General features: G+C 43.6%; 2 protein-coding genes across 21 annotated transcripts in view; one reads left to right on the top strand and one right to left on the bottom strand.

Annotated features, from left to right (window-relative positions):
• Positions 1-15618, top strand: part of LOC133482804 (pleckstrin homology-like domain family B member 1) — a 118903-nt gene extending 103285 nt beyond the window's left edge. For 14 of the 20 annotated variants that reach the window (XM_061783363.1, XM_061783367.1, XM_061783369.1 and 11 more), the window contains 4 exons: positions 11-101; positions 465-611; positions 1279-1498; positions 11217-15618. In XM_061783363.1, the coding sequence (XP_061639347.1) occupies positions 11-101; positions 465-611; positions 1279-1498; positions 11217-11545 (787 nt within the window). In that variant the 3' untranslated portion in view covers positions 11546-15618. Of the gene's footprint in view, positions 1-10; positions 102-464; positions 612-1278; positions 1499-7453; positions 7540-7680; positions 7711-11216 lie in introns of all 20 variants that reach the window. The other 6 variants (XM_061783382.1, XM_061783370.1, XM_061783383.1 and 3 more) reach the window with 2 other exon arrangements.
• Positions 15619-15635: 17 nt separating this feature from the next.
• Positions 15636-16508, bottom strand: part of LOC133482807 (alpha-2-macroglobulin-like protein 1) — a 28289-nt gene continuing 27416 nt past the window's right edge. Inside the window, exon 36 of the mRNA XM_061783384.1 lies at positions 15636-15866. Within this exon, the coding sequence (XP_061639368.1) occupies positions 15850-15866 (17 nt within the window). The 3' untranslated portion in view covers positions 15636-15849. The remainder of the gene's footprint in view (positions 15867-16508) is intronic.

Below are 16508 nucleotides of genomic sequence, written 5' to 3'. Positions count from 1 at the left end.
TCACCATAAGTGTTGGAGGAGCAGACTCGCTGAAGATTGAAGAGATGGAGAAAATGCTGAAGGAGGCACAGATGGAGAAAGCCAGACTTATCGAGTTTCGGGTAAGTGTCATTCCGGCAGTGGAGTTATGCGATCGTGGACGCACCAGTATGATTGTTTGGAATCAGATTTAGGTGATTCATGACTTTTTGCAGTGATGCGATCAATAAAGGAATATAGAACGATTCAATACTATATTGAAATCCTTTCATTCATTTTTATTGGCCTTTTTATCAGTTGATTTCATCACTCTGTGCCTTGAAGGTTCTAATGCAGTGCTAAAATTCCTGTCTGAATGAAGAGCTTGTCTGTAGATCCTGTAATAGGGTTTTAACAATGACAGTGACCAGCAGGGTAGAAAAAAAATATATATTTGTTAACGTGTACACTAGTCAAAAATATGAAATGGAAGAGCTCTCCTTCAGGAACAGGAGAGCTTCACTCGCCATCAGATGCTGGAGGAAGAGCGGAAAAGGAGGGAAGAAGCAGAGAAAAGACTGCAGGATGAAACTCTCCACCGACAGCAGCTGGTGGAGAAGGAAGTTACGATGAGAGCCAAGAACTTCTCTCAGGTCAGTGAAAGGAGACATAATTGTAAATGTGTGGTGTGAAATTGGCCTCTCTTCCAAATTATAGCAAAGTTTTACAGACATGGCCTTCTGAAGGTTTCTTGAAGTCTCTGCTGCTTGATGTTTTGTGTCAGTTTTTTTTTTTTTAATTATAACATATGGTGTTTTCCACATTAGTCCATGTTTGTAAAATAAGATAATCCTTTATTGAAACCCATTTTTGATGCAAAACCAAGGTATTCCTAATTTATCAACACACTTTCAAACTTGCTGTTCTATTGAGCAATTATTAAAAAACTACCTCAACCTGCATTAGATCCATCAAATCAGGCTAGTATTGAATGACCTCAGCAACCGATGAGTATTTGTCATCATCACTCTGAGCAGTTGACAGTTTTTATTTCATGGATATCTTCATGGAAGTTAACAAGCTGGAAGAGAAATACTGCATGTTGCATTTCCCTATCCCTAGGGTGGGGTTTATGATTTGTAACATGCGGTATGTGACAGCTGTATGACAATAAACATTAAAATGTTATGAAATAAATTATGGGGGGGGGCAGACCAATAAAGGATAACCTACTGTCATGTATTCATATCTCTGTGATAGTGACATTCTGCATGCTCGTCATGCCCCCGCTTTTGACCCTTCTGTTCTCCATGTGTCCAGGCCCGTCCTATGACACGCTACCTGCCAATTAGGAAGGAGGAGTTTGACCTTCGCACTCACATTGAGACGTCAGGCCACAGCGTGGACACCTGCTACCACATCATCCTCACTGAGAAGATGTGCAAGGGCTACCTGGTCAAGATGGGAGGCAAGATCAAGTCGTGGAAGAAACGCTGGTTTGTCTTTGACCGCCTCAAAAGGACCTTCTCATACTACGTCGGTAAGAAGAGTTATCTGTGAAAATCATCGTACATTTTATTTGCTCTGTATTATTTATTCATAATCACCCCTGACTCATTTTCTCTGGCCAAGCATCCAAAACTGGCAGCAGTAATCTCATTGCTGAAAAAAATATATTACAAACACGGTGTAAAACCCATCATGTGGAAATGTTTTTAAATTGAGGCTCATCTATGATAGGCTGAAAGCTGGACATACTCCTCCAAAAATGGCTTCTTAATCCCCTTCACACTTGTATTTTTTTTGTCTTTCTTTACCAGTTTAGCTAAAATAACCATTCATAGAGATGAATCAAATGTATTAGCCCTTCCCCTCCTGGAAGCCGTCACCTTATCATAGTGGAGGGGTTTGTGTGTCCCAATGATCCTAGGAGCTAAGTTGTCTGGGGCTTTATGCCCCTGGCAGGGTCACCCATGACAAACAGGTCCTAGGTGAGGGACCAGACAAAGCACGGCTCAAAGACCCCTTATCATGATGACAAACTATGGTCTCAGTTTTCCCTTGCCCGGATGCGGGTCACTGGGGCCCCCCTTTGGAGGCAGGCCTGGAGGTGGGGATCGAAGGTGAGCGCCTGGTGGCCGGGCCTGCACCTATGGGGCCCAGCCGGGTACAGCCTGAAAGGGTAATGTGGGTCCCCCTTCCCATGGGCTCACCACCCATGGGAGGGGCCATAGGGGTCGGGTGGAGTGGGAGCTGGGCGGTGGCCGAAGGCAGGGACCTAGGCGATCCGATCCCCAGCTATAGAAGCTGGCTCTAGGGACGTAAAACGTCACCTCTCTGGCAGGGAAGGAGCCCGAGCTGGTGTGTGAGGTCTAGAAGTTCCGACAAGATGTAGTTGGGCTCACCTCCACACATGGCTTGGGCTCTGGTACCAGTCCTCTTGAGAGGGGTTGGACTCTCTTCCACTCTGGAGTTGCCCACGGTGAAAGGCACCGAGCAGGTGTGGGTATACTTATTAGCCCCGGCTCGGCGCCTGTACGTTGGGGTTCACCCCGGTGGACGAGAGGGTAGCCTCCCTCCGGCTTCGGGTAGGGGGATGGGTCCTGACTGTTGTTTGTGCCTATGCACCAAACAGCAGTTCAGAGTACCCACCCTTTTTGGACTCCATCGTTCTCCTGGGGGACTTCAATGCTCACGTGGGCAATGACAGTGAGACCTGGAAGGGCGTGATTGGGAGGAATGGCCCACCCGATCAGAACCCGGTGTTCTTTTATTGGACTTCTGTGCTCATCACGGATTGTCCATAATGAACACCATGTTCAAGCATAAGGGTGTCCACACGTGCACTTGGCACCAGGACACCCTAGGTCGCAGTTCGATGATCGACTTTGTGGTCGTGTAGTCGGACTTACGGCCGCATGTCTTGGACACTCGGGTGAAGAGAGGGGCGGAGCTGTCAACTGATCACCACCTAGTGGGGAGTTGGCTCCGATGGTGGGGGAAGATGCCGGTCCGACGTGGCAGGCCCAAACGTATTGTGAGGGTCTGCTGGGAACGTCTGGCAGAATCCCCTGTCAGAAGGAGTTTCAACTCCCACCTCCGACAGAACTTTGCTCATGTTCCGGAAGACGAATCTCATATTCAGAATTAGAATCAGAATCATCTTTATTTGCCAAGTATGTCCAAAACACACAAGGAATTTGTCTCCGGTAATTGGAGCCGCTCTAGTACAACAGACAGTCAATTTACAGAACACTTTGGAGACAGAGACATTGACAAAAAACAATTGTGCAAAAAGATGCAGAGTCCTCTAGCACTTAGAGCAGTTCGAATAACTGCAATGACCATTGTGCAAAGTGCGCTGAGACTTCAAGGAGTGTATGCGGTTTAAAGTGACGAGAAGTGCGATAATCTGGGACAATGTTGGTTGTGCAAATGTTACAGATACTCCTCAATCAGTGTGCAAATGGAGCAGATGCTACTCTGGCATGAGTGGCCAGTATATGCAAATAGTGCAGCATGGCGAGACAACGACAGTGAGTGCACGAGTAATACATAATTGGCCCCACAGAAATGTGACAACGAACTCAAGTCAAAACAAATTGCCAGCTTGTTGTAATGGAATTATAGGTTAGGTGTTTAAGAAGTTGATCGCGAGAGGGAAGAAGCTGTTGGAATGTCTACTAGTTCTAGTTTGCATTGATCGGAAGCGCCTACCTGAGGGAAGGAGCTGGAAGAGCTGGTGACCGGGGTGGGGAGGGTCCGAGAGGATTTTGCACGCCCTTGTCTTAGTTCTGGCAGCGTGCAAGTCCTCAATGGTGGGTAGGGGGGTACCGACAATCCTTTCAGCAGTTTTGATTGTCCGTTGCAGTCGGAGTTTGTCCTTTTTTGTAGCAGCACCAAACCAGACTGTGATGGAAGAACACAGGACTGATTATACTACCGCTGTGTAGAACTGTCTCAGCACCTCCGGTGGCTGGCCGTGCTTTCTCAGAAGCCGCAGGAAGTACATCCTCTGCTGGGCCTTTTTGAGGACGGAGTTGATGTTAGTCGCCCACTTCAGGTCCTGAGAGATTGTAATTCCCAGGAACTTGAAGGTCTCGACGGTTGGAGGGCCAGTGTGGTTTTCGTCCTGGCCGTGGAACAGTGGACGAGCTCTACACCCTCGGCAGGGTCCTCTAGGGTGCATGGGAGTTCGCCCAACCAGTCAATGTATTTTGTGGACTTGGAGAAGGCGTTCGACCATGTCCCGGGTTGGAATCCGCCAAGGCTGCCCTTTGTCACCGATTCTGTTCATAACTTTGATGGACAGAATTTCTAGGCGGAGCCGAGGCGTAGAGGTCGTCCGGTTTGGTGGCCTCAGTATTGCATCTATGCCTTTTGCAGTTGCAGCTTTTTGCAAGCCGTGATCTCACTGTAGCAGTTCGCAGCCGAGTGTGAAGCGCCTGGGATGAGAATCAGCACCTCCAAATCTGAGACCATGGTCCTCAGTCTGAAAAGAGTGGCGTGCCCTCTACAGGTCGGGGAAGAGATCCTGCCCCAAGTGGAGGAGTTCAAGTATTTTGGGGTCTTGTTCACGAGTGAGGGAAGAATGGAACGGGAGATCGACAGGCGGATCGGTGCAGCGTCTGCAGTGATGCGGACTTTCTATCGGTCCGTTGTGGTAAAGAAGGAGCTAAGCTGAAAGGCAAAGCTCTCGATTTACCGGTCGATCTACGTTCCGACCCTCACCTAGCTGTGGGTCGTGACCGAAAGAACAAGATCCGGATACAAGCGGCCGAAATGAGTTTCCTCCGCAGGGTGTCTGGGCTCTCCCTTAGAGATAGGGTGAGAAGCTCGGTCATCCGGGAGGATCTCAGACAGGAGATCCACATCGAGAGGACCCAGATAAGGTGGCTGGGGGATTTGATTCAGATGCCTCCCGGATGCCTCCCTGGTGAGGTGTTCCGGGCACGTCCCACCGGGAGGAGACCCCGGGGACGACCCAGGACACGCTGGAGAAACTACGTCTTTCGGCTGGCCTGGGAACGCTTCGCATGAAGTGGCTGGGTGGAGGGAAGCCTGGGCGTCCCTGCTAAAGCTACTGCCCCCGCGACGCGACCTCGGATAAGCGGTAGAAAGTGAATGGATGGATTATTCGCCCTTTTCAAATCGGCAAAAAAAATTTGTTGTTGTTTTTTTTGTTTTTTTTTGGGGGGGGGGCGGTTTTTGCCGATTTTGGACCATTTATTTATTTATTTTGTGAAACATGAACATGTTACAACATAAGACAAAGATAATGACGTTCAAGCAAACAACAATACCAAGTTTTCAGTAAGTTTCAGCTCTTGCTTGACTGTGGACACACTTTCCTTGATGGAAACTTTGTTTTCAGGAAGCTTTTTAAAAGAGAATAAGACAAAGATTGTCTCCTGTTTCAGTTTAACTCTCTCGCTGTGCATCATATTTGAAATGCAACTGTCAAAGATGATGTTTTGACATCTGACAAAGGCGGCTCTGGTTTCTATTTTGAAGTCATCACTTGATGGCAAAGAAAAGATTAGAATCGAAGAAATGCGATTTATTGTTAAAGGCTATCAAGCATGAATCATGTTTTGCCAGTAACGTGACTCTTTCTGTTGCTTTTACATACTGCATACATTTATGGCTTAAATCTTAAGCATGTACCTGTGTTTGTACTTGAAATCTCAGTTGTAAAACTAAACAAATACCAAAGTATGCAACATTGAACACCAGTCAACTGTTCTGCCTGTAATTCATATCTTTACTACTGTAAGCGTTAAAGGACCCAAAAAGAAGTTATTTAATTAATTATATATATATTTATACTAATCGGTCGATTAATCGGTTATCGTTAATTTTATTCCCCAAAATATCAGAATTGGCACAAGCTCCAAAAAATCCGTATTGGTCGGGTCCCAATTAATACATTCAAAAAGGTTTAAAAAAATAACTATTGAGTCAGGCATTTCTTTTATGGTCTGGTAAAATTATTATTTGAAAAAATGGTCAAAAATGATATTATATTTTATAATTATTTTTTTTGCACAGCCTTTTGAGGAAATAGCAATGATACAACTCGTTCAACTCTCAGACTTTTGCATCAGTGCACTCGGACTTTGGAACACAAAAAGCATTTAAGATTTTCAGTATATTATTATTTTTGTTCCCTTTTGTCAGCTTCATGATATTTTAGTGATCACTGTGGGTTTTTCTTTCTTTAATGGAAGGGTACCAGCCATTTCGCATAAGTGTCTCTGTATTTTTAGCATAATATCACAAGGAGCTGCTGCTTTTATTACGATTTGTTCGTATCCACTACATAACTATCAGAACTAAGCATTATTATTGTTGTAAAGGCATAATTTTTAATACATTGTTTGCATGGGCTCAAATTAGATTAGGGTTTCCCTAATCTATATTCGTACAAGAAAATACATCACAGGCACATTTTTCAATCATTTTAGTTATCATGCAGACATGCGCTTTCTTGAAGAAGAGCTTTGGCATCCAGTTTATTGTTTTTACGAGTAATATTTACTGTACATGCCAGTTTTGGATTATCATTGTACAAGAGGACATAAATTAGTCAGCCAGTCAGTGTAGGTATATGGAATTTCCAATGTTCCAATGTTTTCCCAAAACAAACATATGCGAAATGATAATAAACTCTTTATGATTATGGTCCCTTAGAACTGAAGATAACTGAACAGATAAAGATCAGATTAAATTAATAAATAGTGTTTAATAAGGCGTACTGGATATACAAATTCAGACAGTAAGTGCAACAAAGAAACAATCCACATTGTACAGTATATAGCGTTCCAGTTGAAGACTTTGTTTTTTTGCGTCAGATCATTCGGCAAGGACAGGGCACGAAAGGCCTTCAGATATGCACAATAAGCTTGAATATGTTTGTCAAACCTGTAACATGACAGACTATTTCCCCCAGAATGATGTGAATACCTGCTAATCATCCCCAACTCCATCGTACAATTTTGTTCTCAATCAAATGAGATGCAAACGCAAGGCTATTTGAATGCTAAACAGGTCATTAGCAGATAATAGCGCTGTATTAAACTATTCCTGGAAATGAAGTGCCGCATATCTACCTACTACCCTTTAAGTTGGCTTGTGGAGTGTTTGTGCCTCTAGGTAAAAATGGGGTGTTGAGTTCCCCACCGGTTCCTTACTGCAGTTCTGTAGTGGCTGATGAAACAAAGTGCAATGATGTACCAGAGTAGCGTAAGAAGGCAGGCAAATGTGAACATACAATAAGAGCAGCTTTGCTTGGAAAAGACAGGGCGAAAAGTGCTGTGCTTGTCATTTTTTTATCCATCACCACAAACAAGCTCGTCATCAGAGTTGGACCTGTTGTTTTAAAGATGTGAACCGAGTCATTGTATAAGATAAGGTGCAACTGATTCTCACTGAAAAGTTTTTTTTTTTTTCTCTCCAGCTTTTGATCAAAGCAATATGCCTTTTCCCCCTTTAGACAAACATGAGACCAAGCTGAAGGGTGTGATATACTTCCAGGCTATCGAAGAGGTTTATTATGATCACCTCCGCAGCGCCACAAAGGTATGCTGCTCTCAGAATTCTAACTTGATTCCCTCAATTATCTTTTTTGGCATTTTTTTTTCAATTCAACCTGTTCTTGCACACATCATTATTTGCTTTCTTTCTCCCTATTCTGCTTTTGCCGGCTGCTCACACCTCTAGAGGGGCTTTTTCAACTTGAATCTGACTAGTGTATGTATCCGCCATACTGCCCGTGCACCTGTCCAATCGTATCCCCGTGGTTAGCAACCTGCCAGTGAATGAGAATGACTGAGACCTGGATTTACACATCAGTGTGTTTTGTGTGTTCTGCTAATCCTGCTTGTTCCCTCGGCCCTTCCCATTTTCTCCGGACTCCAGTTGAATGTTATATGTGTAGAATTCTAGAGCTTATTTATTTATGTTCCATAAGATATATCCCTACATTTATGATAGGATATGCTTTTTGGTTTTATTTTCATTTCTAAAGAAATATACTTTACTGTGAAAAAGTCTAAGGGACCATTATATTTGTTGTTTTAGCTATTCTATTCTTTATAATTACTATATACACTCCCCTCTGTCACGTATGAGGAGTAGCTGGACCCAAGAGCAGGTGGAGGCAGATGTAAAATGATGAACAGTTTCTTGAGGAAAGGTAATGGAAGTGGTCCTAGGTGGGTTGGCAGGCAGTGGTGCGGACAGGTGGCAGGCAGTGGTGAGGAGAGGCGGCTGGCTAGGGCGCAGGTGGAGACAGGCTTGAACAATGAGATGTGGAAGTTTGGGTGAATCTTTAAGGACTGTGGAAGCGTCAATTGGACGGAAGTGGGATTGATTATTTTGGTAATGGGGTAGGAACCAATGAAACGCGGAGTGAGTTTCCGGGACTCTGTCTGAAGCGGGAGGTCGTGAGAAGAAAGCCAGACAGATTGGCCCACCTTGTATTCGGGCATCGGGAAGCGATGACGGTCCTCGAGCTGTTTATTGCGTGCGGCGGACCGGGTCAACGCTGCACGGACGACTTTCCACACTGCCTGGATTCTCCGGAGATGATCCTTGACGGCGGGGACTGCCACTGCCTGCTCTTTGAATAATGGGGGTTGGTAACCAGAGCAAGCCATGAATGGGGACATACCGCTAGCGGAACTGGTGAAGGAGTTGTGGGTGTACTCAATCCACGGGAGGAATGAGCTCCAGGAGGAGGGCTTGTTTGCAGCAACACACGGAGGTCTGATTCAAGGGATTGGTTTGCCCGCTCCGTCTGGTCGTTGGTCTGCAGATGATATCCTGATGACAAGGTGGCTGCTGCGCCCACCGCTTTACAGAATTCCTTCCATCCCAGGGATGAGAACTGAGGACCTCTGTCAGAGACAATATCGATGTGAATACCGTGGAGTCTAAAGACATGCTGGACAAAGAGGTTAGCAGTTTCGAAGGTGGATGTTAGTTTGGGGAGGGGTACATGAATGGACTGATTAGGAAAAGCGATCGACAATAGTGAGAATGATAGCTACCTTCAGAAGGAGGTAGACCGGTAACAAAGTCCAGAGCAATATGGGACCAAGGGCGGCTAGGGATAGGCAATGGATGCAGCAGCCCAGCTGAGGGCAGGTGTGAAGACTTCCCTCGGGCACAGACGGAGCAGGCTTGGACGAACCCCCGGGTGTCTTGAACAAGGCTGGGTCACCAGAAATGCTGCCGGATGAACTGAATGGTGCGGGTGATGCCAGGATGACAGGTGAGTTTGGAGTTGTGAGCCCACTGAAGAACGTAAGAGCGTGTGGAATCAGGTACGAACAGGCGGTTTGGAGGCCCGGTCTTGGGATCCTTGTGAGTCTTTTGGGCCTCCTTAACCACCTGTTCGATCTGCCAAGTGGCTGCTCCAACGCAGCATGAGGAAGGAAGAATTGGTTCTGGTTTGTCAGGGCTGGAGGGGGGTGAGTAAAGTTGAAACAGGGCATCTGGTTTGCTGTTTTTGGAGCCAGGACGGAAGGAGAGAATGAAATTAAACCTGCTCAAGAAGAGAGCCCAGCAAGCTTGTCGAGGGTTAAGGCGTTTGGCGGAACGGAGGTAAGAGAGATTCTTGTGGTCGGTCCAAATGATAAATGGTAGTTCAGTCCCCTCCAGCCAGTGCCTCCACTCTACCAAGACACATACAATGCCCAGTCGCTCTCGGTTGCCGACGTCGTAGTTCTTCTCGGCAGGGGACAGACGACGGGAAAAAAAGGCACAGGGGTGAAGTTTCTGGCTCGTGGGGTCCCGCTGCGAGAGGACAGCCCCTGCCCCGTGTCCGAGGAGTCAACCTCGACCACGAACTGGAGGGAGGAGTCGAGGTGGCGACGAATGGGAGCACTGGTGAACAGGGTCTTGAGTTGACTGAAAGCTTGGGATGCTGCTGGGGTCCATTGAAAGAGGGAGGCTGGTGGATGTGAGGCTAGTGAGGGGAATTGTGACCTTGCTGTAATTCCGGATGAATCAACGGTAGAAATTGGCGAATCCAAGGAAACGTTGTAGTTCTTTGCGGGTGGTGGGAGTGGGCCAGTTAACGACTGCTTGGATCTTGGCAGGGTCGGGTTGTAGTTATCCTCTGGAGATGACGTAGCCCAGGAAGTGTACGGAGGAGAGGTGGAATTCGCACTTTTCAGGTTATGTATGTGATTGAATTTGTCTGAGATAGTGTTTTTTTTCCCCTCTGTGTTTCACTGTATGATGTGTGAGTTTGAAATGTAAATGTGACATTGTCAGTAGTAGCAGGTGAAACCATAGGAAAAACTTATTTGGGATGCGTACTTATTGGCTCCAAAATACTGGACTCTATCGGCATATTTCCAAGTTGACTATCGTATTTCTCCAATGCTGTTCACAGGGTCGCTTGGGGCCATGGTAATGTGGATTGTTCTGATGTGCTGTGGAATACTAACTAGAGCCATAGTGAGAAGACAAAAAAAAGATTTGTGAGAATAATGTCACATAATTACCAGAATAAAGTACTTATATTTGGGGAAGAGTTAGAATCTTGCAAGAAGAAAGTTGTCACATTTTTAGTCATCATTAGTCATCCATCCATCCATCCATTTTCTGAGCCGCTTATCCTCACCAGGGTCGCGGGCGTGCTGGAGCCTATCCCAGCTATCATCAGGCAGGAGGCGGGATACACCCTGAGCTGGTTGCCAGCCAATCGCAGGGCACATACAAACAAACAAACAACCATTGGCACTCGCATTCACACCTATGGGCAATTTAGAGTTGTCAATTAACCTAACGCGCATCTTTTTGGGATGTGGGAGGAAACCGGAGTGCCCGGAGAAAACCCGCGCAGGCACGGGGAGAACATGCAAACTCCACACAGGTGGGGCCGGGGATTGAACCGCGGTCCTCAGAACTGTGAAGCAGACGCTCTAACCAGTCGTCCACCGTGCCGCCTAATGTAAATTCAATTATATTGTATTCATAATTTTAAAGGATACCCCGCCTCTCGCCCGAAGTCACCTGGAATAGGCTCCAGCACGCCCGCGACCTGTGTGAGGAGAAGCGCGACGCAAAATGAATGGATGCATCATTTTAAAGGAATAAAGTCTTAGTGTGAGAAAAAATAAACCTTACACTGGCAATAGGCATTCACACACAATATCTGATTTAAACGCAAAGGAGTGTAAGAAAGTGTGGAGGATTTCAAGTACAGTCCAGTTTGTTTTCATTTGTCTGTCTGTGTCCTTCAGAGCCCAAATCCCGCCTTGACGTTTTGCGTGAAGACCCACGACCGCCTCTATTACATGGTGGCGCCCTCGGCAGAGGCCATGCGGATCTGGATGGACGTAATAGTCACAGGAGCCGAGGGGTACACTCAATTCCTGAACTGACAACGCAAGTGAGGACGAGCTCGTTTTCGGCAGGGACTCTGAACACACTCCCTATATCTAGTCCACAGCTTTTTGCTATGTTCGTTTTTTTTTTTGTTTTTTTTTACTCTGTTGAAAAAATTGCCAAATGTCAACAATCTAGTGTATTTGTTGGAGTCGCCATATGCTCAGTGAAAACGACACGATAGAGAGAGCAAGCAAAGCTCTCCATCCTCCTCTTTACTTTGCTTATGTGTTGCTCCTTTAGAAATCAGTCTTGACTTTTAAGACTCGCTCCAAATCACACGCAGCATTGACAACTGTTTAGTTTCAGGTGAGCTTACAGGTGCAGTATTTGGAAGCATTCCAGCTCAGGGCTTCATTCAGCAGTTATTTGATTGTCACGCTTGTGATCAAAGTATTTTGTGTATTTGGATAACTATTTCTCAATGCTAAGATGATGACATCATTTGACAATGGTGAAGTTCAAGGTACACATTTTATTTCTTGATTCCGTTAGGCTGTTAGCTCAGCATTATCGACGCTAAAGGAGGGACCTATTAGTAATATCACTAGCTATCAAGTTCCATATCAACTTCAACCCAAAGACAACATTTAGTGTTTTAGGGGCTTCTTCCTACTTCCTATCTTAATGCTTAACATGACAAAGCTCAACACATTAGCTTAATTCTCTGCACACTTCACTACCGCAGAGCTTTAGTAATAACTACACACTAAATATTAAGACAAGTAGCAGCCTGTTTACCTTAGATTATCTTACCTTAAATGTATTTATTTTCCCCATAGTAGGGCATCTGCTAATAAAATAAGTCTGTTTTAAGGTACAGGCGGTCCGCAAACCAACATATTGGTCTAACAGTACAGCCCACAGTAGACTCATGAACAGGGGTGTGCAGCTGTGCAATGTCTTCATGTTGCCGTCTTGTGACCTCAAACACAACCCCATCTTTTTCGAAACCTTGCAAGCTTTTAGCTAACGACACTACACAGCTGGTAAGGCATGATGCCTCACTACTGACCTAAAGCAATCCACGTACAGACGCTACGGATGGGCAATACCAAACAAATCCAATCATAGCAAAAAAACAAAACAAAAAACAAGAATAACACAGATTATCTTTTTTTGTTTTTAGAAAATTAAAACATTGTGAATACATAACTGAAATTGTGTTTAAAAAATAAAATAAAAAAGAGGACAAAATAAATTCCAGTCTGCTGATTCTGATTATGGAAATATTGTGGTACGTATCGACACCAAATGAGTACACTGCAAAAAGTCTTACCAAGAATATGTCTCTCATTTCTAGTCAAAAGTCTCAAAACTAATCTGATTGCACTTAAAATAAGACTCATCACCTAAAATTTTCAGGCGGCACTGGGTTCAAATCCGGCCTCGCCTGTGTGGAGTTTGCATGTTCTCCCTGTGCCTGCGAGGGTTTTCTGCGGGTACTCCGGTTTCCTCCCACATCCCAAAAACATGCATGGTAGGTTAATTGAAGACTCTAAAGTGCCCGTAGGTGTGAATGGTTGTTTGTTTATATGTGCACTGCGATTGGCTGGCGACCAGTTCATGGTGTACCCCGCCTCTTGCCCGAAGATAGCTTGGATAGACTCCAGCACACCCGCGACCCTAGTGAGGATAAGCGGTACGGAAAATTTCTTTCACTTGTTTCAAGCAAATTTTTTTACTTGAAATAAGTACAACCCCAATTCCAATGAAGTTGGGACGTTGTGTTGAACATAAATAAAAACAGAATACAATGATTTGCAAATCTTGTTCAACCTATATTTAATTGAATACACCACCAAGACAAGATATTTAATGTTCAAACTGCTAAACTTTATTGTTTTTAGTAAATAATCATTAACTTAGAATTTTATGGCTGCAACACATTCCAAAAAAGCTGGGACAGGTGGCAAAAAAGACTGAGAAAGTTGAGGAATGCTCATCAAACACCTGTTTGCAACATCCCACAGTTGAACAAGCTAATTTGGAGCAGGTGGGTGCCATGATTGGGTATAAAAGGAGCTTCCCTGAATTGCTCAGTCATTCACAAGCAAAGATGGGGCGAGGTTCACCTCTTTGTGGACAAGTGCGTGAGAAAATAGTTAAACAGTTTAAGGACAATGTTCCTCAACATACAATTGCAAGGAATTGAGGGATTTCATCATCTACGGTCCATAATATCATCAAAAGGTTCAGAGAATCTAAAGAAATCACTGCATGTAAGCGGCAAAGCCGAAAACCAACATTGAATGCCCGTGACCTTCGATTCCCTCAGGCGGCACTGAATCAAAAACCGACATCAATGTGTAAATGATATCACCACATGGGCTCAGGAACACTTCAGAAAATCAATGTCAGCAAATACAGTTCGCCGCTACATCCGTAAGTGCAACTTGAAACTCTACTATGCAAAGGAAAAGCCATTTATCAACGCCGCCGGCTTCTCTGGGCCCGAGCTCATCCAAAAGGGACTGATGAAAAGTGGAAAAGTGTTCTGTGGTCCGACGAGTGCACATTTCAAATTGTTTTTGGAAATTGTGGACGTCGTGTCCTCCGGGCCAAAGAAGAAAAGAACCATGGACTCAAAATTCGAAAGCCAGCATCTGTTATGGTATGGGGCTGTGTTAGTGCCAATGGCATGGGTAACTTACACATCTGTGAAGGTACCACTAATGCTGAAAGGTACATTCCGGTTTTGGAGAAGCATATGCTGCCATCCAAGCAACGTCTTTTTCATGGACGCCCCTGCTTATTTCAGCAAGACAATGCCAAACCACATTCTGCATGTGTTACAACAGCGTGGCTTCGTAGTAAAAGAGTGCGGGTACGAGACTGGCCTGACTGCAGTCCAGATCTGTCTCCCATTGAAAATGTGTGGCGCATTATGAAGCGAAAAACACGACAACGGAGACCCCGGACCGTTGAACAGCTGAAGCTGTACATCAAGCAAGAATGGGAAAGAATTCCACCGACAAAGCTTCAACAATTAGTGTCCTCAGTTCCCAAACGTTTATTGAATGTTGTTAAAAAGAAAATGTGATGTAACACAGTGGTAAACATGACCCTGTCCCAGCTTTTTTGTTGCATCCATAAACTTCCAAGTTAATGATTATTTGGTAAAAACAATAAAGTTAATCAGTTTGAACATTAAACATCTTGTCTTTGTAGTATTCAATTAAATATAGGTTGAACATGATTTGCCAATCATTGTATTCTGTTTTTAACACAACGTCCCAACATCATTGAAAAAAGATTGCCAGTTGGAGTCGTCTTTTTTTTTCTCTTACTCCACTGGCAATTTTAGTAAAACTTAGCTTGAAAAGTGTGAAAATTGTCTAAAACCAGGTTACTTTTTATGTGATGAATATTTTAATTAGTTTTGACCAGATATAGGTCCAATATTCTTGGTAAGATATTGAGATTTTGCAGTGTAATGTCTGGACATAATATGATCCTGGCATTATGAAGATATTGACCCGCCCATCCCCAAAAAAACACCTTAAGACTATACTGAGATACAATTCAGGAGTGTGATTTTATCAAACAACCAAAACAAATGAGCTATGTCAGTCATCTCCCATGCAGCAGCACGATGCATTGTAACATTACTGCTTCTGTAAATTCCCAGTGATTGTGAGCATACTACACAAGAGTGGCTTGGTGTCTGTGTTGACCATGAATTTGTCAGTCGACAGATCTGGCATGAATGTGCCAGTTTGTAGCAAGCAGAGGAGGACATGGAACTGCTTCTAGCTGACTAGGGTGGTCATGATAAGGTTATTGTGCCTCAGATAGTGACGTTTACCTCTGATAAATTGTCTACAAACCTTATTATGTCTTCCTTGCCTTTACTCTTCCTGTGTGGAAACCAAATTTGACAATGGCAAGGCTGTTAAATCCTGTCTGTTGATATATGATGTACTGATGTTATCTATATTGAAAAAATATATATATATATATATATATATATATACTGGATAGAAGGTGCCTGGATGGAAGTAGACGATTGAAATGAAACACTCGGACACTTTTTTTTTTTTTTTGTCGATTTTATATCATGACTTACATTTCAAATTGTATGGTACTGTAGTGATGAATTTTATCTACTTAAAAAAGGTACAGCACCATTCTAAATACACCCATACACCCACTCAAAAAGCACTCATCTATTCAGTTATTGGTAACTTGTATTATCCTCCACTTTGAGTTAAAAACATGGATTTGTCAATCCCATTAAAACTGTTACACAACAAAGTCTGATTTTCTTGGGTTCAGTGTATAAAAAGTGTGAACACATTTCCAGTGTTGAGGTGAGGCAACAATATTTTTTTTAAAGAAAGGAACACAGAAAAAGGGAAAGAACATCATTTGCAATCACAGGGATTCCCTTAAAATCAATACACCAATGGAAAAAAAAGTCACATCTATGTTTGATGAACATCGAGTCTTCCAGATGAGAATCTGAGTAGTCTCCTCTATGTTCATTTAAACCTCGTTGACACCTGCAAAGCAAACACATTTCAATTACTATATATGGTCTCCCAGTATGTATTGCATAACCCTAACCAAAAGGATCCCCCTTTCAACTAGCATTACTATTTGAGTTGATTGAAATTAAATTTTGAAATAGAGTGAAATCTCTTGAGGTCAAACAATTTTTCCAGGGCACTCGTTGACTTCCAATTTGTTGGACTTTTGAAACTATTTCCTACAGGAAACAATACAAATGATCTGATAATCCGTTTAACTGTCACCATAAAACCTTGACTAACTATAGGTTGTTTTATTACCGTTTTAATATAACTGTCATAAAAATGCAAAATACTTGATATTGATGTAGTCAGAACACATACAAAAATAATACGTAAAGTAACAATGTTAACGACTGTCCAACTTGAAATGTATGGTTTATGGTTAAGCTGTAGGTTTTTGTGTGTGTGTGTATGTATATATATATATATATATATATATATATATATATATATATATATACATACACACACAGACATTTTTGGGGGGGACAAGTGTTGCAAAAAGCCAAATAAAAAGCAAACCACATTATCAGAGCTTATTCTGAATTGAGGTCATGCATTTTCCTCAAATTGTGTCAAATTACTTTTAGACTTCAAGGTTTGAATTTCCAC

Source organism: Phyllopteryx taeniolatus, chromosome 8 (genome assembly GCF_024500385.1).
Source record: "Phyllopteryx taeniolatus isolate TA_2022b chromosome 8, UOR_Ptae_1.2, whole genome shotgun sequence".
Lineage (NCBI taxonomy): Eukaryota > Metazoa > Chordata > Actinopteri > Syngnathiformes > Syngnathidae > Phyllopteryx > Phyllopteryx taeniolatus.
This window is presented reverse-complemented; position numbering and strand designations above follow the sequence as displayed.